Source organism: Falco rusticolus, chromosome 4 (genome assembly GCF_015220075.1).
Source record: "Falco rusticolus isolate bFalRus1 chromosome 4, bFalRus1.pri, whole genome shotgun sequence".
Taxonomy (NCBI): domain Eukaryota; kingdom Metazoa; phylum Chordata; class Aves; order Falconiformes; family Falconidae; genus Falco; species Falco rusticolus.
The window spans coordinates 32,974,213-32,999,536 of record NC_051190.1 but is presented as its reverse complement, the minus strand read 5'-3'; the positions used below and the strand labels follow the sequence as shown (position 1 = coordinate 32,999,536).

Here is a 25,324-nt window from a genome sequence, read left to right as displayed (position 1 = left end):
AGGTGACCTGTTTCAAATCTCCTTTTAACTGTAAGGGAGAGTCTGTTTTCGTTGTTCCCGTCTTACTGATTTGCCACATTTTGCCTGGGTATGGTTTGCTTTGTTGCATGTTTGCAAAAAAGGCCGAGAGGGGAAGAAGAAAGTAAACTTTTCTACGCCTTAGATTTTCCCCTGAGCATGTGAGATGACAGTCTGCTTGGATGGATGTACAAATCAGAGTACTTCCAAGGGAAAAAAACTCAGAGGAGGTAGAAACCTTGAATAAGCATCATTGTGGGGACATCTTTGCTTAATGGAACACACTTAAAGTCTTTATAGAAATTAAGTTGTATGTCCTGTATTTGCAGAGCAGCATGATTATAGAGCGGCTACCGTCACTTGTTACCGAGTCTTCTGTTTTGCAGCATCAAGTTTTGTTTTCAAGCAATGCATTACAACAGTTCTAGCTTTGGACAAGTAGATTTGTAATGTAAATAGTGATAAGCCAGAATCAGTGGTACTAACGAGTGTAAAGGGTGAAAAGCAGCAAATAAAGTATTTCTGGAGAAATGTGACATTACAAAAGCGTTAATAAGCCATGAAGCACTTTTGTATCCATTCTTATCTTCTGAAATATCCCCTTCAAGAAAACCTATTTATTTAACCAGGTGAAGATGTCTGCCTGTAAGCATGAAGGAAATGCCTTGAGAGTTCATTTGCTGTATTTAGTTTGAAGTCCTTATATCCGGCAGAAATAATTATATAGAGTAACATGTAAGTGAGGATATTATAGCAGGAAATATATTATTTCTTAGCATTAAAATGCGACATCTTAAACGGCTATTTGTGGTGCTCAATATATGTATTTAATTTACCAAAGCTAATGGAATAGCATTCTTGTGTGTGATAATATTTGATTTCAAATGTCCTTTGTAACAGTATTAACAGGGAGTGAAACTGGCCCAAAATTTCCACTGGTCACGAGGCCAGTAAAACACAGTGGCTTGTGCAAATTTTGGCCAAATCAGGTACTATCTATGAGGGTAAAGAAAAAAATCTCTCAACCTTTCCCTTTTTTTTTTTTTTTTTTTTTTTTTTTTTTTTTTTTTATTGGGCTTCAAGTCCAGCGGTAGCTACTACGACTAGCTGCTCGGTGGCCTAAAGCAGCGTCTGTTATGGTTTGGCCATGCTGAGAAAAAGTCCTCTGGGGACACCAGCCTTCTCCCGTCCTGTTGCACTGAAACTCGCGTCATTCTTCAGCTCCCTTTGTTTTGAACGTTGCCCGTCACAACTACGGGGGCCAGCAAGAGCCACTGCAGCTCCTGCCGTGCGCTTCGCTCTATGGCCACTAACATCAGCCACGTTGCCAGTGCAATTTAGGGAGAGAACTGTATATAAGACTTAAGCTCAGCTGGACTGACTTAAATTTTACAATATTCTGACAAAATAAGCTCTGCGTCACTTCACATTTTGAACGGTTTTAAACTGGTACAAAACTGAACCTTTGTAAACTGAGCAGCATTTATAATGCTTCATATATAAAAACAATGCATATTTTTAAGATTTATTACGTATCTATGTAGATATGCTTGCTGGAAAAGCTAGGTCTGTTGTAGGCCAAATGCTACAAATTAAGACTTGTGGCTTACCAGTTTCATTTCTATATTTTCTTGGAAAATGTTTCTAGCTAGAGTTTAAACATAAAATGTAAATACTGTACAGATATGTATTGATTAAAAGTATTACTTGGTGTACACAAGTGATCTGCATGACAAATACTCTGTATCAATCATTGTTAAAAATGTGATGTTCTATGTAAATCCACTGCAATATTAATGTTTTCATTTATCATTACGACCCATTGCTTAAATCTGGAGATTTTCTCAAAAATAAAGTGTGAAACTATAGTATCGTATAGCTCCTCATTTACCAAGAATGGCTGGGAGGCAATGGCTGATTTTATTTTTTTTAAGAGATCAAGGTTCAATTTCACAACTGCTCTTCTAAGTAAAAGGCCCCTTTTCCCTAGCTTTAGGCACGCTAACTGAAATTACCAGGTTTAATTTTTCAGAGAGAAGAACCTTCAACTGCAAAACAGATTGTTTTGGTAAAGTACGCTGCAACTGTGAGTATTCCATCAAGAGCTCATTTCCCTCGAGAGCCACCCTAAAGTAAAGAGGTTTTATCAGTTCCCTTCCATGAGTTTCAGCCAAATGTAAGGGGGGCAGGGGCAGGACTGGATCTCTGCTCCTCAAGTAGATTAATTAGACCTCCCCCAATTAGAACTAGCACTGCTGCAGTTGCCATCTGCTTCTCCGTAGCTCTAACCTGAAGCTGTCACTAACTGCCCTCCCTCCATTTACTGCTTATTAGCCCATTCAGGCAGTTGTTGCTTCTGGCGTTCTTCATCAAGGTACAGCAGTTAACGTTTAAACTCCTTTTATACATTTATGCCGGAGTTAGTCATCAGACAAAAGACAGGACACCAAATCTTGGAGCCAGAGGACAAAAGAGGAAAAAAAAGCCAGATACAGGAAAGGTAGGTGGTTTCTTTGTCATGTTACTTTATGTAACTTCACATAACTGTTGCCATAGGAACATTATGCAGGGTACACTTATGGTTTGGCTTTATGGTGTTCTCCATGTACCAAAGTATTACTGTAAGTATTTAGTAAGACATGAACCTTGCTCCTTTTTTTGTGTGTCACACAGCAGAAAGCTACTGCTGAGCTTTCCAACCTGTTGCCTGGTTTTGGAAGCTTTTAACGTCAAAGGAGAAAGCCTTCTGCATTCTTGTCTAGGCAGCTGATGTCCCAAGTTACTTATCTTCTCTGGGTCACATCGACAGCATCTTCTCACCTACCACTGAAAGGAAGGTCTGATTTCTCGAGTATCAAACACGCTCTGAAAGCTGTCAATTCACATGACATACTGCATGTTAAATAACTCAAGTAAAACTCAAGTAAAACTCCATTTTAACTTTGCTGTATTTATATACTATATAAATTTTACATGCTATATATTTACAGTGGGGCAAGTGCTTTTTATCTTTAAAAAAACAAAGATCAAACTTTAGACATCTCTGAACAACACAGCTTGTATAAACCAGACAGATTATTCAGATGAACTGTATTTAATACAGGTTCCCCACTCATCTCCTGATGCAGGACCAGTGAATAATAAGTGCATCACAGTTTGATAGCATTTAATAATAAAAATAAAAATCACAGTATGAATTTGTCTGTAACTAGACACTTTTTAGAGAGACAAAACAGACAACTGAGACTTAAGACAAGTGACAGTATATTAAGAAAATGTAATAAAAACATATGGAAGAGTATACAAATCTTCTTGAGAGATACATTCAGAACTGCATATTCATTGTTTCACAATGCTGAAAACCGGAAGATTTTCTTCAGATCTTGAATATAGCTCATGTGAAGTAAATTAGTTTCTAGTGTCAGACATCACAGAAAAAAGATGACGCTCTTTCAGAACTCTAGTTATTTGAGAGCTTGTGAAATTTTAAATAAGTCTTTAAATTAAATATACAGACTGTCAGTTGCAATTTTTTTAATTCCTGGTCGCTCTTGCACCAGATGTCTAACTTGGAGTAACATTACATGAATAACATAAAGTCAACCTGAGTCTGTAATTAAGCAGCATTTGAGATGGTCTATTCCAGGGCATTATCTCACATCAGTGAGATATTTATGTGGTAATTTACAATGTTCAGCAGTTGTAAAAAGTTTCCACCCTTTTGGATTAGAAGTATACTTTAAAAAAGAAAGTCTCAAGTTAAAAACTAAAAAAAAGTTCTTTTATGGTAAAATTCTGTACAGAAATGTTAAGCACCACTTATGACTGGATTTTGTCTTGATGGTAATTGTTCTGATAATAGATTTTAAGTTTTGGTGGCCAGATACTGGTGGTGATGTCGGGCTTGGTGGCCAGATATTGGTGGTGATGTCGGGCTTGGTGGCGATGTCGGGCTTGGTGGCCAGATACTGGTGGCGATGTCGGGCTTGGTGGCCAGATACTGGTGGCGATGTCGGGCTTGGTGGCCAGATATTGGTGGTGATGTCGGGCTTGGTGGCCAGATATTGGTGGTGATGTCGGGCTTGGTGGTGATGTCGGGCTTGGTGGCCAGATATTGGTGGTGATGTCGGGCTTGGTGGTGATGTCGGGCTTGGTGGCCAGATACTGGTGGCGATGTCGGGCTTGGTGGCCAGATATTGGTCAGGTTTGATGGTCAAAAACTGGTGGCGATGTCGGGCTTGGTGGCCAGATATTGGTCAGGTTTGATGGTCAAAAACTGGTGGCGATGTCGGGCTTGGTGGCCAGATATTGGTCAGGTTTGATGGTCAAAAACTGGTGATGTCGGGCTTGGTGGCCAGATATTGGTCAGGTTTGATGGTCAAAAACTGGTGATGTCGGGCTTGGTGGCCAGATATTGGTCAGGTTTGATGGTCAAAAACTGGTGATGTCGGGCTTGGTGGCCAGATATTGGTCAGGTTTGATGGTCAAAAACTGGTGATGTCAGGTTTAGTGGGAAAAAGTTGTTGGTTTTGATGGTAGGTTTAGTTTAAGCATGGAAGGCTTACATCAGTAAGCTCTGCATCTGAAAGACAAAAAGGAAACAATTTCACATAAAACTATAGAATCATTGACATTATCAAGTCCAACCATTAACCCAGGACTGCCAAGTCCATAACTAAACCCTGTCGCTAAGCACAGCATCTATGCATTCTTTTAAATACCACCCTGGGCAGCCTGATCCAATGCTTGACCACTTTTAGTCAAGAAACTTTTCCTAACACCCAACCTAAACCTCCCCTGGTGCAACTTGAGGCTGTTTCCTCTTGTCTGGTTGCTTGTTACCTGGGAGAAGAGCCCTATCCCCACCTGCCTACAGCCCCTGTCAGGCAGCTGTAGAGAGCAATAAGGTTCCCCCCGAGCCTTCTCCTCTCCGGACTAAAACACCCAGTTCCCTGCATAGCTTCCCAATGTCCTTATAGTCCACTAGAGTTGCCTGCTCGTTCTTCCAAAGGTCATAAACTCTCCTTTTTCCCCCGCTGAGTTCCACTCAAAGCTCTGTCCAGCCAGGCCAGTCTTCCTTCCCACCAGCTTGTCTTTCAGCACATGGGCACAGCCTGCTCCCGTGCCTTTAAGCTTCCTTCTTGAAGAATGCCCAGCCTTCCTGGAGCCCTCGGCCCTTGGGGACTGTCTCCCAAGGGACTGCTGACCAGGCTCCTAAACAGGCCAAAGTCAACCCTCCAGAAGTCCAAGGTAGCAGCTCTGCTGCCCCCTCTCCTCAGAGAATCAAAAACTATCATCTTGTGATCACTGTGTGTAAGATGTCTCCGACCATCACATCACCCACCAGTCCTCCTCTGTGAACAACAGGTCCAGGGAGGCACCTTCCCTCGTTGGCTCACTGGCCAGCTGCGTCAGTTATTTTCCACGCAGTCCAGGAACCTCCTGGACTGTGTCCTCTCTGCCATGTTGTACTTCAGTGGATAGCTGGTAGGCTGAAGTCCCCCACAAGAACAAGGGCTAGTGATCTTGAGACTTCTCCCAGCTGTTTGCAGAATGTTTCATCTGCCTCTTCATCCTGTCTGGGCGGTCTGTGACAGGCTCCCACCAGGATATCTGCCTTGTTGGCCCTCCTCCTAAACACTCAACCCTGCTGTCCCCATCATCCAGCTCTGGGCAGCTGGAACGTTCCCTGACACACAGAGCTACCCCACTGCCTCTCCTTCCTCACCTCTCCCTTCTGGAGAGTTTGTGGCCATCCGCTGCTGCACACCCACGGTGCCAGCCATCCCACCACACTTCTGTGATGGCGACTATGTCATAGGCTTCCTGCTGCGTGATGGCTTCCAGCTCCTCCTGTTGGTTGCCCATCCTTTGGGCATTGGCACAGATGCACTTCAGCTGTGCTGCTGACCTTGCCTGCGGCCCTGCCATGCTTCCCCTAGGCTCATCTCTAACCAGCTTTGGTTTGTTCCCTTCCTGCTTCAAATCTAGTTTGAAGCCCTCTGGCTGAGCCCTGCTAGCTCCTGACCTAGGAGCCTTTTCCCCTGTGGGGCAGGTGAAGCCCAGCTGTCACCAGCAGGCCTGCTGCCATCATTTTGACCCATGGTCAAAAAACCCCAAAATTTAGCTGGTGATACTAGGCCTGGAGCCAGGTATGGATCTGTGTCATCTTCTGATGACACATCGCATCGTTCCCTGCAACTAGCAGGATAGAAGAACACACCACTTGTGCTCCTGAGCCCTCAGCCAGTCGCCCCAAGGCCCTGAGGTCTCTTGATTGCCCTCAGGCTTCTTGTCTGGATGTCAGCACTGCCCCCCTGGACGCCAGCAGCAGCAACAGGCAGAGGGCAAGGGCTCCCTTGCGGGTTCGGTCTGCTCGGCGCATCAGGCCCTCCACTTCTCTCAGAGCGGAGTCAACCATGACAACCACCTTTTTTTTTTTTTTTTTTTCCCTTAGCAGAGCTGGCCATGATGCACAGGGGTGGCCGCCTCTCCCTAGATGCCTCCTCCAGCCTGGCCAGGGTTTCTTCACACTGCCATTTTCCCGGCCCTCAGGCTCCAGAGCTGCACAGCTGTTGTATGGGGGTACCTCAAGGCAGGCCAGGGGGCGATTCCCGGCTTCTATTCTTCCTCATCTCTTAGGACCCCTCCATCTGCCTGGAGGCGAGTAGGCAGGGGACCCTCCGCTCCTTGTGATGTGTCCACCCGATGCATTTGGCTCTGTGATGGTAGAGAGCAGCTCCACCAGCCTGTACCCCTCTCACGCTCCCTGATACTCCTTAACCTTTCCCCGGCCTCAGTCCTCAGGCTGAGCAGATCATCCACTGGTTGCGCCTCATGCAGGTGTTACCCCTGCCACCCTCCGGCAGCAGCAACAGGCTCAGGCAGTGCCTGCAGCCCCCAACCTGGGCAGCTGCATCTGTCTGTGGGCTCTGCCTGGGTCACCACAGGCCTTCTGGTGCTGCCTTTGGGCAGAGTGGAAGCCACAGCTAGGTTTCTTCTAGGGGGGGCAATGACCACCTACTGAATGACCACTTCTGGAGCACGCCTCTGAGCCATTAGGATGACTATTGTGCACACTGCCGTGCTGTGACATGTAGGAATATAGGAAATTAACTGCTCTAAACCAGCTCCTTCTCCCATCCTATCTGGGTTTTTCTTAAATCACAAGTTAGCACTAACCATTTTCATCATTATTAATGAATGCAAAGTAAAGTGAGTCCTGGTAAGAAGGCACAACCTAGCAGTTCCTTCTCTGTTGTTCCTGGTCTGCCTCTGGCTTGTTTGAGAGGTTCAGTACTCTCTAAAAATGCACTGACAAAGCAGCTTTTGTTTGAGATTAGATTCCATCATTCAGAAAATCCTACTCGAGAGCCATTTTTTCCAAAAAAGGCTAACTAACCTTCCACAAGATGACACTAACGAACATCCACAGACTTGATGAAATACTAAAATTCTCAAGACAAGAAAATTGCTTTCCACAGCTGTCCTAGCCCACTTGTGTCACAAGTAGTATATCAAAGTGGGGTACTGTCCTATTTACCAATGAACACCCCTTTCACCTACACAGCCCAGTAATCTTAATGCTCCTGACTTCCGTAATGAGATGCCAGACATTTACTTTCTTACTGTACTTTTGACTGGTTTAATAAAAAAAAAAAACCAAACCAAAAACGAGTTTGCCATCTGCTGGCCAGAGAATTCAAGAAAGCCAAATCAGTGTTGGAGCAGATGTCTTCCTTCTGTTTGATTCCTGATTTATCAGCTACAACTGAGACACTTTTAGTGCAATAAGGATTATTTTGACATTAGTATCATTAAAAAAAGTCTATTTTTACAACAATAGTATTTGAAAGACCTCAATTCAGTTGTCCTTAAATTTTCCCTGTTAGAGAGATAAATAACATATGAAATTTTACAAGAAGAATGTGTGAACTTCCTCTTTGCCTTAAGCAAACTTTTTGGTGGAAGAATCTACTGACTGTGGCAGTCTACCTCAATATGGAACGCACATGAAATTTTTAAAAATTAAAATCTCTTCCAAGATTAAACTTCTCCAAATTGTGAAATGCATTCAGCTATAATGCAAGAAGATAAAATTCTTTTGTTTTCTATGGCAGAATGACATTTTCAACATTGGGCTATTAATGAACAGGATTGTCACTGACTATTAACCCAATTCTTCAATTCTGGGTAGGTATAAAACGTAGAAAATTTAAAAACAAAACTTCCTTTTGGATAGTGAGCTGTCATCTTCAGGGATTATCTGTAAGGAGCAAAATAGATGTGGAGGGAGGGACTGGTGCTTTATTAAAATACCTGAGTAACTGAGACTGGCTTTATGTCAGATAATGAGTATTTAAGAAGGTTGTATTTTTGTTATAAACACTTCTGTTCAGAAAACTTTCAAGGAAAGTGTTGCCAAATTCGATTTTAGATGTTGAATTTGTTGCAGTGTGCGATCTTCTCTGCAGAATTCTAAAGTTAATTAATTTAAACCATATTATCTGCTGAGAGCCCAAGTCAGGTTTAATGACAGACAGTTCAGTGTAAATTCATCAGGCACTCAAGTCTATATTTAGTTCTTTTTATAAGAAGCATCAAATGGACTTTTTTAATATTCAAAATTGGGAAAAAGCCGTTTCATCAGCCCACTTCTCTGTGTTTTTAAGCCTATGATAACAGGAAAACACCCACAAGTAAATAAAACAATAGCAGGAATTTAACAAACTCCAGTGTTAAACTGAAGTGTCCTTGGGAGGGTTAACAACTGCACTTAGAGGAAGGCAGAACTACATCTGAAACAACAATATTTCAGTATCATCACCAACTTAAATTACTCCGAATAAGCAATCGGCACTGTTTCTATGTTACGAAATAGCTGACGGTAGAATTTTATTTATGTCAACTACTCTGGCAGTCTTTTTTAGGAAGATGGTGTTTCACTACAATATTACTAGCCTGGAAGTTTCACTCCATCATCTTTGATCTTGACTACTGAACCTCCTGTCTAACTACTAGATTCTTTTTTGAGATACAGCTGCCCAAGGTTTTCTTTCCTAGTTAGTTGGACTGAATTTAATAAAGCATCTTGCATCTCCCCACTTGTCACTTCACCATCAGATCAAATTACAATTATTTGCCCTCCAACCCCTTCACAGTTTTACTTCAGATTTTCTTTCCTAGCAGTCATTTGAAAATGGAAAAAAAAAAAAAGACTATCAACTTTTTTTTTATATTAATGCAGACTGTTCAGACGCCATCATATCAAAGCAGAGGTTTCATTACCCAAGCATTTAAAGATTGTTTTAAATATCATTGTCTATGTAAATAAAAAGCAGTCCTGCAAACATCCTGTGGTCCCTTACCTTTAACATACTCATTGGATTTGACGGAACTGTAGTTCTTGCAGTCGCCTGCAGCAAAAAGCTTCCCTTCCTTGCAGAGTTCTTTACTGCCCTGGTTTCTGTATTGCTCACGTAAATAGTCGCCTGGAGGACAGGACTCTGCCTTCTCCCATGTTTTCTTCTGGAAGCGATGATCTAAACACTCCAACAAGTCTTTCAGTTTCCTCACATGTTTCTTCTTTTTCTTCTTCTTCTTATGTTTGCGATTGTCATTATCAAAGTGGAGCACAGAGACATCCACATCATTAAGTCTGAAGAAAACATGCAAGTTAAAAACAGAAAAACAGATGTGGCACTTGATGCATATATGAAACATTACTTAATTTACCACAGGTGATGACTTGCAGAGTGTCAGCTATTTTGTGGCAATTTCTGCACATCTAACTTAATTTAGATGCAGGAAACTTAAGCCCTCAGATCGAAGGACAATAGGTCCTGGTTTGTACACAAATCATTAACAGAGGCTACATGTGGAACATGTGGCATTAAAAAAATAAAAATTGTAACCTAATCAAGAACAGTGTGCAGATGTGATTCTAACTACATGGCCCAGATCTAGTGTTCTAACACAATTCAGCAATATCTTTCTTATCGTCACTTGACTACCCTAATGACATGATCCCAGCCAGATTATGCTATATCAGTAATTTAGAAACAATTTTTAAAAGACAGACATGAGAAACACCCAAAAAAGAATTAGGAAAAACTGATTATGGTGGAATCCTGGCTTACTTGTAATCCTTGTCTCGATGTTTGTCTTTGGACTTCTTTTTCTTCTTGACCTTCTTGTATTTTTTCATTCTTTGGTCATCTGTCTTTCGGCATTTCTTTTCTATTTCGCTTCCGCTTCCTTCTGTGTCGGTATATTTTCTTTTGCCATTTCTCAGTTTTTCCTTCTCATTTTCCCGGGAAAAGTCCTCAAAATTTGCATGAGCTGACACGGGTGGAAATGCATGCCTTTCACGAGAATATTTTTCAGGTTGCTGCGGAGGGACTGAACAGTGATGCAAGCTCGCCCTGTGGCTGCTGAAGTGATGTGCGTCTTCCTCCCTAGAAGGTGTGTTGTAAGCCCATCTGCTTTTGCAATGATAATCCTTGTGTGACCTGCTGTTGTAAGCTTGACTTGATTTGTCAAAGTCTTTATCACAATGAGAGGACTTCCTCTCTCTACCCTCTCTTGTTCCATGAGAGGAATAATAATCGTAGTATCGGCATTTTTCCCATCTCCGTGGTTCATCTTGATAATATCTTTCTCTGCTCCAAGTTCTCTCTCCTTTGGAATGATAATACCTATTCCTGTCTTGTTCTGTTCTCTCTCTGCTTCGGGATCTATAACGAGGATATTTTCCTGAGCTTTTGCCATTATTTGGACTGCTTCTTTCATTATGGGAAGATCTGTACTTGCTTTCATTGCAATACTCCTGCTTATGACGATTTTGCTTATGTGTTTCCACACTGCGAGAGCACCTCCTCTTGTGGGAACGATCGTCTGATCTGCTTCTGGATTGCTTCTCCTTCTCTTCAGTGTCAGAGTACTGTCTCTTCTTTCGGTAGTGCTCTTTGTCAGTTTTTTTAGTCTCGTGCATTTTTTTCTTATATTTTTTCCTATGTTTATCATCTTCACAGTTTTTATTACTCAGTCCCTCATTTTCTCTAGAAAATTGACTCTCCAAAACTTTATCCAGCTTTGTAATAGAAGAGTCATTAACAGGTGGTACCTCTACATAGTTATTAGAGATGTCCTTTGTATCTTGGCATTTATCTGTAATATCCAGAGATGCAACAGGTTTTTGAGAACTACATTCGATGTCAGACTTTATAGAGGACATTTGGCCTAATTTCTCTTCGCTCTCAGGAGACTCTTTGATGTATGAAGGATTTTCTTTTGAAATGAGTTCAGGTTCTTTTGCTCTTGTTGGTTTGTCTTTGTCTCTACTGTCTTCAGATTCACACTGCCCAAGGAATTCATCTTCAGCATCCAAAGATTTTTTCCTGACCTTGTGCTGACCATTGATATTGGGATGCGCATTATCAACTTTTGTTATAACACTTTCAGCAACTTCTTCTTTGGTAGAAAAGGTTTCAGAATCTGATTGAGTAAAAAGTTTCTCAACATCACAGCTAAAATTGGAAGAAATCTTCCTGGATTCTTCATAGGCAAACAGTGCTTCCATCACTACACTTTCCATAAGAGCATCATTCTCAGAAGGTTTCTGAGGTCCAGGGACACTGCACAAAATAAAAACATGTCTTTCACTTGAAAAAGTCCACTTAAAGGATGAATATTAAGAGTAAAATCCCCTTAAGAATTGGTGGCTACTGGAAAACTCTGACAGACATTCTCTTTAGAAACCTATTTCTCACACTTTCATCAGCTCCCAGAACAGGTGTTTTTCTTCTCTTGATTCTGCAAGTATTGCATTAAAAAGAACCCACACCCAACGTATCTGTCTCCCTCTACTTGCTGCTCTGAAACACAGCAATAACCAAACCCACTATATTTGCTCTTCCCCTAGCTAGGAAAAAGTAAACGTGGATTTCACTCTCTCCCCAAAATTGGAGAGCAGACGGTGGGAATTTACATTCACACATCCTAGAATGGAAAAGAGGGAAAGAGGAATAGAAAAAGTAACCCAGGCAACTGAAAAAAAAATACATTGAAAAACATTTTATGAAGAAATGAACATTTTCAAAGAGGCATCTGCCTGTATTTAATAACAGAGTAATATATGCTCAATATTCATGTCTGCAACACTAGAGGTACAGTGTGGAATTCTTTGTGCCGATTTAAATCTTCTTATTAAATAGTATTAATAGACAGGTAAAACAAACTTGTATGAAATCTTGTATTAATCAGTGTACTCGTTTTACCTTATTTGCTCTGATAAGCTGTGCAGCTGGCTGTATGCAATAGATTCTAAGATTACTTCTTGAGGAATTGGTGACAAAGCTACAGGTATCTACAATTAAAACACAGAAGGTAACAGGCAGAAAAAAAAATACTATCTTCAGCAGAAAACTAATTTTCTACTTTTTTTTTGTTTGCAGAATTGCTACATTAGATAGGAATCAAGATCAGTTCTAAGTTATAGGTGCTAGCCCCCTTTTACATGTCACCCACTCACACCCCCAAATATATTTCTGAAACTTACGAAGTATTATCTCAGCTGAACTCTTAAAGTTGACACACAATTATATGTCAGCTCAGCTCTGCAAATTCTTATGGCGTAACAGCATAAAGCATTACAATGAAAACTGCACTGTGTGTTTTTTCAGTATTTCACACAAATTAGGGATGTTATAATACATCATAGGCAAGAAATTCTAGATGGAAAAAAACATAACTCACTGTTTCGAAAAATCCATTTGTGTTAGAGAAGAAAATCTCAGAAGGTTGAACAGGTTGGACTTGGCAAAGGGAATCATCAAGTTTCAGTCCATTTGCTTTAGATTCATTATCTAAACTAATAGCACCATTTAGTGAATCATTTTTTGGCAGCTCACGCTGGGATCTTTCTTCTTCAGCGCTTTGAGAGGAAGAATGGGAATTCTGCAACGCACAGACCATCTTTCCAGTCAAAATTCCATTAGAAGATACTATGTTGCAATTCCTTTTAAACAAGCCCTTCAACTCCTCAGACTTTCCTGAAGATTCCGCACTGTAAGGGACTGCGTTCTCAGAGCTGAGTTTAGGATTTCCATTCATTGCTGGCTCAACAAAAATTTCATTAGGAGCTTCCTGTTTGGACATGTTAGTGACAACTGACATTGTAGATGCATTTGAGGTAGACTCTGCTGCAGAAGAATTTGTAATTGTGGATGAAGGAACAGGCTTGCTTAGATCCTCATTTTCCAAAGAACTGGTACTAGTGTCAGAGTGTGACACACTCTGACACACAGGCATTTTGTTATGAATACTGATAGTGATCTTCTGGTTTTTTGATGGCTCTGTAATTGAAGGCCTGTTAATTGACCAGTTTTGAATACAAGCTGTTGGTGGAGCTGAAGATGGTCTCTTTAGGGTGATATTAACAGTATCCTCTTTTAGGGGTCCATTTCCATTTAAACGACTTGAATTCTGTATTTAAAAAGATGACATTGTAAGATGGATATGTGCAGACACACAGCCTTTAAAAGTTTTAAAAGATGAGATTCTCCTACTGAGTATTTCAACATATAGCCTCAACACGTAAGTTTGTATTGGAAGGGGGGTGTTCTTTCTTCTTAAGTCCAACAAGTGTGTTTAATTACTGCTTTTGGTTCACTGCATATCAGTATCAAATGAGCATTACTTTTGAAACCCACCCAAACAATTTAACATTGACTAAATCTACTCCCAAATATATTTATTTTCCCCTTTAAACACTCCCTGAAAACACTGGAATAATTGTTGTGGTACTCAGGTACAAGACAATTTGTCTTCACTGTCTCTGCTCAAGTGACGGGGTGGGGAGTATCTTAACTTTTATATTATTATTCTTTAAGCATTAATAGACTACTTTAATTGTCTCAAGAGTGTAGCTTTTAGTGCTTTAGAAAGCCTAGTTGAAAGCATAAAGTAATGGAGTAGCAACAAAAAAATCCCACACCAAACCCCACTATCAATTTGGTGCCATTATCTGCCCCCTTCAAATTACCTTAATCATATGAGGAGGAAGTCGTGGTCCCATATATCCAGCCTGCTTACTATTAGACCCTCGCTGACCAAGGAATGAACGGGGATAAGACGGTGCTGGTAAGTAAAAAGTACGATCTCCAAGTGTCAAATCATAGCGCCTTGGGAAAAGAGCAGTGATGTTAGTAGAGTTTTTCTTTCAGCCTATTCTTGGATTATATAGAGCCCCATCCTATAATTTTATAGGAACAGTTTATATGACACAGAAGACATATACAGATGACTTTACCCAGACTACAAACTGCAAATTGTCTGCCTACAATGACTACCCTTTTCAGAGCAATAAACCATCTATGGCCTTAATTTCTCCTCTTTTCTAAATTAGCCAGCCAGCTACCGAGAGCAGATATGTAGCAACGTACACAAGTGCAGCAGTTTAAGGCCAAGCAACAAAAGATAATAAATGACATGGGGAATTTCAGGTTAGACGGAACTGAATTATACAAATAGTAATCTTCTCCCAGGACAGAAAGAAAAACACTTGAAAAGAGGAAAAGTATCAATAACAGGAAAGTAAATATATTCTGAACACATTCAGTATTTGTTATTACCTGATATAAAAAAGTACATAAGCTTGCTGATTGAGGACTGTTTTGATATCAGAAAGCTCAACTGAGGCATCGTTCATTCGATACCAAAGTCCATTACCGGCCTGCAAATAAAGACAATGATATCTTCAGATGAATTGTATGTTTTCCAAATGACATTACAGATAGAACACTACAGAACAAAACAAATCAAGACATACAATGCAACCTTTTCCCCTAAAACCACTGGTTACCAGTAACATTTTAATTTCTTTGTCAGCACCGATTTTACTCTGTTAGAAATCAAGCTGATGCCTACCTTTATGAAGCAGAGATAGTGTCCTGCATTACAGTTGAAACCACTATGTACGAGAACTGCATATAAAGCATAGAAGAGTGGATCTCCAATCGACTGGGACATATATGCTCGAAGATCCAAATATTCAGGGTATTTTACCTCCTAAACACAGACCAAGAAGATTAAAAAATTATCCTGATATACTTCATCGAGTAGCCAGAGAAAAACACTACTAAGACTGCAGACTAATATTATAGGATTCTTTTAATTTATTAATTTTAAAATACTTATAAACAACACTTAAATAATTAAGTTGCAGAGAACTGTTTTCTACAGAATTGGCTCTTCAAGAGTAAGGCAGATGCTTATAGTCACATAGGAACTTCATTTTTTTAAAAAAGAAAGGAGTCGCCATAGTTATTATATCAACTTTTCTTAGACTACAGTTATTATTCTATAGTTATTGGCTGCAAACGTTAACAACTTTTAAATGAGTAACCGTCTTTGGGAAATCTCCCATTCCAAGAAGATGAAGTTACATTACAGCTGTAAATATACCTTGTTGATCTTTCCACCTGTGAAATTTGCAAATCTTTTCAGTGATATTGTAAGAACATTGGAAGAACGATGTATCGTGTATCTCTTTGATGCAGGAACCATCTTTTTACACCTTAAAAACAAGCACAGACAAATGTTTTAACAGCATATTCTTTTTGCCCTCCCCAAAGTCAAACAAGTTTTCATCTCTCACACATGCTTATGCTATTTGAATGATATTTACTTGCATAATATTTTTTCTTTTCATAAATCCATACACTGCATTTCAGGTTTGTTAATAGAGAGAAGATAGCAGGATATAAGAGGACAGCTCTACAGAACAAAGAATAAAGGATTTAGAGCATTATATTTTAATAGCCAAACAAGTGTCTGAACATGTATTTTTATTATGCCAAAAAAGCAAGGCTTCCCAATAACTCAGAATGAAGGAGGACTAGGAATCTCTCACATCACCAAAATGTAAGGCAAGATACCATCTCTTGTTATACCAAAGTGGCTATTTCGAGCATTGTCCTGGGCACATTCTTTCAACTTTCTGCAGGAATACCAATATTAAAAGTGGAACAAGACAGTCTCAGTCCTCGGAACTAGACACTGCAAATAATTCCCCAAATGCATCATTATCAATGTAAAAAAATTACTGGAAGGAAACAGTCATTCTGTAGGATGGAGGCATTGGACAGTAATAAGTCTTCATGTCCTTTGAAACAAAATTGTTAATTCTAAGTTTGTTGCATTGTACACTCAAAGGGCAGAGGTACAGAGTAATGAAATTCAACCACTAAGCACAGCCAATGACTGAAACATGCCAGCTTACATCATCCAGGAAAATGCTGTTGACAGTTAACAAACAGAATTAATTTTTTCAAATTCTGATGTCAAAATACAAGGCAGAGAATTCCAAACTGATGGAGAATGCCTATGAACAAAGAAGAGACCCACCCAGACTAAGAAAACAAAAGTTCTATAAAATTCTATGAAACTTGTAATTAGATACAAAGTTTTGAGGCAGTAATCTTCATTAGAAAGATTAATTTTTAAATTCACTAAAGGACTGAAACTTCTGGTTTTGTGTGTGACTAAACTGATCACACCCACATCAGTGAAGGACCATACGATTCAGATGTGAAGTGCTCACCACAGCCACATTACTCTTCCTCAGCCATAATCTGTAAACTATGAGAATTCTTCCTACATTACATGTTGCTTGCTAGGATCCACAAACTAAAATGAACCTGGGATCAAACTGTTGCAATAGCCTATTGGATGCTCTTTATTCAATATCTACATTCAAATGTACTAATTAACTTACAGTTTTCCAACAACAAAGAGCAGTTTATCATTTAGAAGGATTGAACAAGAAATGTTACAGAACTGAGCCTGGCAGTCTGCTTTTCCGAGTTTGAATAACAACTAGTTTTGCCAAAATATCTTATGCAAACGTTCAATGCTGTTACATATGTAGAAACATTTTACATATTGATCAGCATATAGGATATCTTCACTCCATATGCTTTCACGAAGCATAGGTTACATTTAGAGTGGCTCATTTGGCTCATTTTAGACAACAGCAGTCTGTTCACATTCACTGACACCTAACTAAGACCTTCAGGAAGCCGATGTTGCCTTCCACACCAAATTGTCCATAGCTCCATGCTTCAGCTCACCACTACTTATCAGACATGCCCTTTTAACTTCTGGCTGTATAAATACTTCAGCATGCACCTTCACACTTAGGAAGGCTGACAAGCCCCAGTGTAGACAATACTAGGAATAAGAGTCTAATATGAGCTAACGGCCACGATTCTTATAATATATTTCCAAATATTCAAACAGAAACACAAAAATTACTCACTTAGAACCAAATGTATTATTTCCCAAGCTTTGAATGATTTCAAAGTATTAGTTGTAGAAACAAAACTAAATGAAAGAACAGAGAGCTGTGTCTTGTTATTTCTAAACAAAGTAAAAAAAAAAAACCACCTTACGCTTTAAGTCATGCAATATGTTAAATCTGTATCTTGTATTAAGATGTAATTAGTAATAATCTTACTTGCTACATTTATAGCTATTTTCACCGTCCAGTTGTTCTGGTTTCACAAATTGTTCTAGAGCTTTGGTGACAGATGTAACTGCCTAGATGAGTAAGAAAGTAGAGCACTAAGTCACTGGAAATGCAAAATTTCAAACACTTACTAGTAGGTTACAAGAGAACCTTGCTAATTCATACTTAAGTGACCTACTGTGAACCGGCAAACACTATGAAGTAGGCAACAACAGAATACACTGAGCATTTACCTCATTTGAAAATGACTACTTTGAAATAAATTTTGCGGTGCCACAGACGGCATCTGTATGGTATGCTTTAGCATCAATAAAGAGAACAATCAAACCCAACAGTCTAACAACAGATGTATACTGAAGTAGAATAATTGAGAAGTATGATAGTATCATTGTTTATGTACATATAACTACTGTTTTTTCAGCTTAAATCCAACAGCAAATGTTGAGACCATTTACATGGCTCCTACCAAAGTACAAATCCTATCCACTCCCAACCACCACCAAACTCTTTTTGTTTTAACAGTGTAAGTTTTTAAGTAACATGACTTTTTTTTTTTAGAAAGCTCTAAAGTCTTTACACATCTCAACACATATTCACATAACATCTTACCTTTATATCCAAAGTAATATCAAGGAATGGCTCGTACGTATCTGAAACTGCTTTGCAGTTCAAGCACTTTACTGGAATGAAAACACAAATGCTTAACAATATGCAAAGGAGACTGACTAAAGTAATATGCATTAATAATTTAAATTTGCACAGTTAAACTACAAACTCCTTTACTACAGACAGACAAAAAGACACAGACCAGTTTGAAGGACACTAAGATTTTTAGGAAGTACCTCGGGATCTAAGATATCCTCCAAATATTTGATAAATAAGTGTGGTGGCTTGAGAAGATCGATCCAATCTGGAAAAAAAAATAAATAATCAGACCTCAGAAGATTTAAGGCACAAAGTTAACTCTTCAAACAGTTTTTCTTTTCATGAAAACAAAGGACAGATTTTAATTTATGATAGTAAATAAAGGAGTAAGAGGGGCTAGAGAACATTTAAAAGTTAATTAGTTTATGCTTACTTGGTGCTTCCATTCAAGCAAGCTTTCTGCAAAGCATCAACAGTGAAGCATAAGAATTCATGTGCATCCTCTTGACTGCCAAAATGGAAATGTTTTCCTATTCCTAATAAATGAGAAGGTGGTTATATTTATCTCATATAAAACTAAAGAAAACTCACATTTCTAAAATCTCTCTTTAAAGTATCAAAATAAGTTTATATGCATCAAACAATTCTTTGATTTTTTTTTTTTTTAATCAAAAATAAAACCATCTAAAATTACTTACTTTTAAGGCCATTAATAACAGATGTAGGTTTGATGGCATTATTAGAGCAACACAGGACCTGGTTAATGTGAGTTTCCATCGTGCACATCATACAGAAGCCTTCTTCATGACCTGAAGAGTAACAGAAGAAAGCATTCCAGTCTAGTCAAATACACATTGCTACAAAAAATACCCAAACAAAAACAACACAACAAAACACCACCGAACTAAAACAAAGAAAAAAAATCTTTAAATTATAGGTACAATGTCCACTCTCCATCCTACATTCCCTTCTCCCAAGCTGTTAAAACCCCAACAGGTTTGTGACATTTTATTACTCAGAACTGTATAAAACAAAAATGTTAGTAAAGTCTGTATAAGTAACTATTGCAATGTCATTATTTTTTTGCAGGCTGACAGGAATGTGAACTCCACGACTGCAGATTATATGAGGAAACAATATTGACATTGATGATACAGCACTAAGAGAAAATGTGTTATTTTCAGCACACTGCTGTCAGGTGAGTTACATGACAGAGCTAAGAATCCTCTGGGAGAAAGGAAAGATTTAAGTATGTGTTAGTATTTCTGCCCTCCTTTTTTCAACAGAATTCTTAACCAAAATGATTTTTATATATGGTAAGAAAACACAGTTAAATTTCTAAGAATAAATACTAATATACCAGACTAGAAACCATACAGGTGCCTTTGTAAAGACGCATACATATGAACATGAGAAGAGGCTCCTAGGCTTAAATTCAAGTAAATTTGATAAAAATGAAATTCAAAGAACACAAATTCAAGGGTTTAACACCCACAAACTTATTTAGGCTATAATCAGTCTAAATTTTAATACAGTCTCACACAAGTTTCTACTTGAGTTCATAAGAGATAAGCTTGTAGTGCTTTCTAGGGTGTTATTTTTTTAATGGGTCAACAGCAAACATATGCTTTATCACAGTATTAATGCATTACTGTATCCAGGCTCTGACAACTAAGACTCTATGATGCCAACATCCTAAATTTTATCACCTTTCTACTAGCAGGAAACCCAAATGCCAAATGTTCATCAAAAGCATTACTTTACAATGCACTTCATTGATCACATTAAAAAAAAATAATATATGTATAATTTCTTGTTTCAAGTTTTACCATAGTGCAATAAATGAACAAATGCACTTAATATGCTCTTCTGAGACCCCTGTTAATATAATCATAGGCTCATTTAGGTTAGATATGACCTTTAAGATCATGTTCAAAGCCACCTTCTACAGATAAAATAGGACAACTAAGAGTTTTCTTCCCAGAATCACCGTTGTTCTTTCTTCTTTAGAGCTGTCCAACAGATTTATAATGATGTTCGAAAGTACTCACATGACTGGGTGTGTTCAAGAGAAAGCATGTAATTGGCGAGAGGAGGCGTGTAAGTCAAACACTGTAGAGTAGAATTAAGAAAACACGTGTTGCCGAGATTCAGCAGCCCAACTCCAACACTTTGTTTTTGTTGCCAATCCATGCATATTTTCTCAGGTGGAAAAAGAATCCTCTGTGGCGGGGCAATTCCATCGTTAACAACTGCAGGAAAATTGTATTTTAAAAGAGATGTATTGCTTTTGTTTTAAAAAGGCTATTTAAAAAGCAGCATTCTGCAGAAGCACCCAGAGCAACCAGCTATACTCCAAAACACAAAAACATATGATGCACAGTTTTAGCACCACCACTTGAATTTGCTTGTCAACACACTGTTTTGGACAATGGCTTATTCATCTGTTTTAATTCTTGTAATGCATGACAAAGTACCACTCCGACTTCAGTAACTGTTGCCAGGTTTCTTTCCCTCTCTAGTCCTTAATCTGATTATTAATTCAATTATTGTTCTTTTCCTTATTGTAACTTAAGCCACAAACTTACACTTCTAATTATACAGTAATAAATATAAGAACCAAGACAGAAAAATGAGCAAGTAACTAGAACAGAAGGTAACCCTATAGATATCAGATCTCTTCCTATGCAGTGTTACCATTCAAAGACTTGCAAATAATGGAAGCCATGAAGTGCAATAGTAAAATGTACTTTTCTCTGCCTAACAGAGAAGACCTAGGTAAATCTGTGTATTATAAAAAGCTCCCCATAATTGATGGTAACTAGACCAAAACTAAGTTACAAATAGATTGTAACTAGATAAAACTAAGTTTTGCAACACCAGTCCCTTCAGTTGCCTTAGGGGATTCACAAAACTGATGTCTTTATTTGTCATAGTCCCATTTTATAGCAATGTAACAAATAAGAACTGCATTTTCTACTTCTAAGAAAAAGGGGGGAGGGCCAAAGACACACTTACCTAGATCTCTTTGGGCAAAATGCTTAGATTTTTGAGATGATCTACAATAAATAGCACCTCCACGTCCTTTGTCCGCAGATACTTTGTTTGGATCTTCTCCAGGTGGTACCCGGCCCAGATTTGCAGTGCGTGATGACATGATTCTAATACGGGGCTTCTTAGGTTTATCAGATTGCCCTGATGAGGGTTTTTTAGGTTTTGAAGATTTTGGCTTGTTAACTATGGTCATTGTTCATCTGTAACAGAGGCAAAAGTGCTGGTTGACATATGAACGTCAAAAAGCATTCCAAAAAGAAAACAACAGGATAAATCCTATCACTTAGTCTCAAAGAAATAACTTGAAGAACTAAATAACTAATAAGAATTAAAGAAACCAATCAAACAAACAAAAAACCCCAAACCCAACACCAAGCCAAAGCTAAACGCACAAAGCAGAATTTTCCATCAAAACAGTACCAATGTTACTTTTAACTTCTGCAGAGCTGGGGACTGATGACACTGCTTACACTTTCATGGGATTTAAATCCATCACAGTTATGAAGACCTTTTTTTTATTATTATTTTTAAAGGAGCTGTGAGAAGTGCTGGCCTGTTGAGATCCAGGAGGAGTTGTTTTCACTCCTGGGAACCACACACCACTAAGACACAAAGGATGGGATATAGCTCTGAGAAATCCTGGGAAAGGAGAGCAAGAAAACACTTGTAAATTTATTTCTGCCTAGGTTTCCTCTGCCCCTCCAAGAAATACTTGTTTGGATACAGTTTTGGTAGCAGTACTTGTGGTTATTTTGCATCTATCATGTTTACAACTCTTACTATCAACCAAAAAGTTGAACCAAAAAGCATCTTTTTCAATTCTACTTATGTGAAGCTGTACATTTTTCCCCTGACAAAATGACAGGTGAATGCAAGCCTTAAAAAGGGAATGCTGAATGTAAAAGAAATCACAACAAGCCCTCAGCCCTCAAGGACAAAGGCAGTAACTAATATTAAATCCTTTTTAAAATACTGATTAGGTGTCAAGATGATACCACTTTAAATACCTGTAATTGCATGTACATAGTAAGGCACTGAATAATTGCATGATCAATTACCAATTTCTATATGCACATTTTTGCTACTACCTTACTATAGTACATAGGGCCTTTTTAAGTTTAGGGAAACTATAAACTTAACTGAGGGCTTAAAGCATAAGCTGCTTTGTTATACTGGAATAACTGAGAACAAAGCATAAAGCAGTTTCTGCTTTATGGCCCAACTTGATTGCTACTGATAAAACTTAAGGTAGATGAAACAAAATACAATAAATTAGAGAACTTACAGTCCCACAAAAGACAAATTATCTGTGAAGCCTTTAATTATATCTTCTTCCCTTTAAATTTTCAAGTTAAAATGCACTCTATAAACATTTTCCATTTCTGAGAAGTTAATACACAGAAGTGGAAAATTCTCTTTCATTTTACTGGGAAATGAACATCTTTGTCTATTTGGAAGACTAAGATGACAGTTCTTGGGCCCAGTGATTTTCAGGTAAAATCCAGTCCTCAAATTGCCAGTGGCACCTCCGATTGAAAGGGAAAGTGTTTCAGCAACATATTTAAAACATATTTGCGAGACAAAAACCAGAAGCAAGCTTGCAGTGAAAGGCAAACATGAATGTCGTCACAAAAAAGTCAGAGCGGTATATAAACCAATGTGGTAAGCCTTATGTATTCTTAAATTTATTTTTGACAACTGACTGATACATTACCAGGTTATCAGGCACTGTACAACAACAAATACCAGCGCTAGTAAGAATAACTCAGAGCCACCGCTTTTTCAAAATATGCCAACATCATTCTTAATCCCGATGTAACACCTCTTTGACAAAGAAGTACAAGAACTACACACACCGATATTTTTTTCCCCTCTCGTTGTTTAACATACATAGAGATGCTGTTCCTATACCACTGCTGAGTATAAATGTACACCGTCATGTGTACGGAGCATTCATTTCCCCATGTCAATGGCCAAAAGAAACTTTTCCCGGTACGATATGGAAAAGTAAAGCAAACAGAACAGTTACTTTCCTCCCATGTGGAGTTCTGTAGCAGCATCGTTTAATTTTTTTCAGCCACCTCATCACAAAACACATCAGTTACGACACAGATCTAAATATTTATGTTTGGTCTCGGCTTTGCATGCAGTAAATCACAGCTCCGGAAGATTTCATACAAGATCCCATTCACAAAAACGCGTTTAGGCAGGGAGCAGCGATTACACGCTTATCTCATTACAAAACAAACATTTTCAGCAGCGATTGTAAAATAATACACACAGGGAAAAAAAAAAAAAAAAAAAAAAAGCTAGGTGGAAATAAGGAGTAATAAGAAACTACTATGGCATATATATGAAGACCAGGACGTTTACGCCTCTGGATTACAAACTACACTGCCACACGGCAACACTACTGCAAGGAAAATGATAAAAAGATGGAGAAAACCCCAAGCGCAGCCCCGCCGCGCCAGTTTGACTTTCATTACAAAATAACCCAGCCACTAAGGCAGGAACGGCGGCATTAATCCTCACTTTACCTTTAACTGGGAGCCAGTTGGAGAGGGAAAGGCAGGGAACCTCCTGGCCGCACTCGGCTCGCCCCCCGCTGCCTGGTTCCCAACGTCCCCGCCTGCCCTGGGTCACCACGGTTACCCCCCTTTGTAACGGAACAACCCAGCTCCAACGGCCGCCCGGTCCCGGCGCTACAGCACCACCCGGACACCCCCCGCCCGGCCTTTCCGCAGGGTCCCGGCAACGCTGCGGCACCCGAGGCCGGGGGCTGCGCCCCAAGGCTGGGCACAGCGCTCCTGCACCCAACATGTCCGCGCTGGTGAGCGGCAGGAGCCCAACGACACAAACCCAAACCGACAGGCAGGCGAGGGGGGCCGGGAAGCGGCGCCGGGGGAGCCGCCGCTCCGCTTCGCCCGGCCTCGTCCTCCTCCCTCCGCCTCACCAGGCAGCCCCTCGGCCGCCGGCCCGGCTGGGGGAGGCCCGCGCCGCCTCAGCGCCCGCCCTGCTCGCCCTCCCCGCCCCGCGTTACCTTTCGGAGCCCTGACCCGCGTTATCTTTCGGAGCCCCGACCCGCGCACCGCTGCCGGCCCGGAGGCAGGACCGCTACTGGCATCGCCGAACGGCGACTCCGTACCCATGGCAACGCGCCGGGGGGGGGCGGAGCGGGGGGGCGGGGGGCAGGAAGGGGAGACGAATCGAACCCCGACCCTCCGAGCGCGAGGCGGCAGGCCCCGCGGGGAGCCGCCGCCTCGCCGAGCGGGGAACGACGCCGCGGGACCCAGGGCAAGGGCATCCCGGCCGCCCCCTCCCCCCGCCGGCACCGGGACGTGGGAAAGCAACGCCGAGCCCCCGCGCCGGCAGGAGGAGGAGGGAAGAGGCAGGCGGCGGGCGGGCGCCGGCGGGACCCCGGCGCCTAACGGAGGAGGCGGGCGCGGAGCCGAGGCATCGCGCCGGGCACCGCCGCCCCGCGCCGCGCCGGGAGGGGGCCGGTCCCGCCGGCCCAGGGGGTGGCGGTGGCGCCGGGGCTGGGTCCCTCCGCCGCGTGCTGGGGACGGCGCCCCGCCCCGCCCGGGGGTCCCACCCCCTCCGGCTGCCCGCCAGCCAGGAGGGCAGCGGCCGAGTGCCCGGCCGGCGCCCCGGCGGGGTGGGCTGGGCTGAGCCGGCTGCTCCCGCCGGTCGCTTTCCCTTCCCTTTCCCGGGCCGGCCCCTCCCCCCGGCCCATTGATTTCCAGGCAGGGAAGCGCACGCCGCGCTGCCGGGGTCTGCCAGGCCGCCGCCAGGCCCGGCTCTCCCCCCCCGGCTCCATTACCTGGCTCGGCCCCGCTTGACTCGGCGCTGCCGGGTCCCCCTCGCCGCAGCCCCCGCCTCAGCCCGGCCCGCTCCGCCTACTGTTACAGCCCGTCGGGGAACAATGACGTCCCTCCGCCGGCCTCTTGCATCCGGGGCCCGGCGCCGGCCGGGCAGGCGGGCGGGGGGAGGAAAGGAGGCGGCGGCGGCGGCGGCGGGGGGGAGAAGCGAGCTCCTCCGGGTCACACGGGGACCAGCACCGCCCCTGTGCCGCTGCCG

General features: G+C 41.2%; 1 protein-coding gene across 1 annotated transcript; it reads right to left on the bottom strand.

Annotated features, from left to right (window-relative positions):
• Nucleotides 1-4,381: 4,381 nt before the first annotated feature.
• Nucleotides 4,382-25,214, bottom strand: USP42 (ubiquitin specific peptidase 42). Its single transcript, XM_037387382.1, has 17 exons — nt 25,068-25,214; nt 21,212-21,447; nt 20,245-20,445; nt 18,892-19,002; nt 18,627-18,729; nt 18,391-18,458; nt 18,158-18,228; nt 17,537-17,619; nt 15,484-15,595; nt 14,947-15,087; nt 14,652-14,752; nt 14,063-14,201; nt 12,775-13,503; nt 12,297-12,385; nt 10,158-11,654; nt 9,387-9,676; nt 4,382-4,600 (listed from the first exon to the last, which is right to left on the bottom strand). Exons 2-17 carry the CDS (start codon nt 21,438-21,440, stop codon nt 4,560-4,562), a joined length of 4,005 nt encoding a protein of 1,334 aa, XP_037243279.1. The 5' UTR covers nt 21,441-21,447; nt 25,068-25,214; the 3' UTR covers nt 4,382-4,559.
• Between the last annotated feature and the right edge of the window lie 110 nt (nt 25,215-25,324).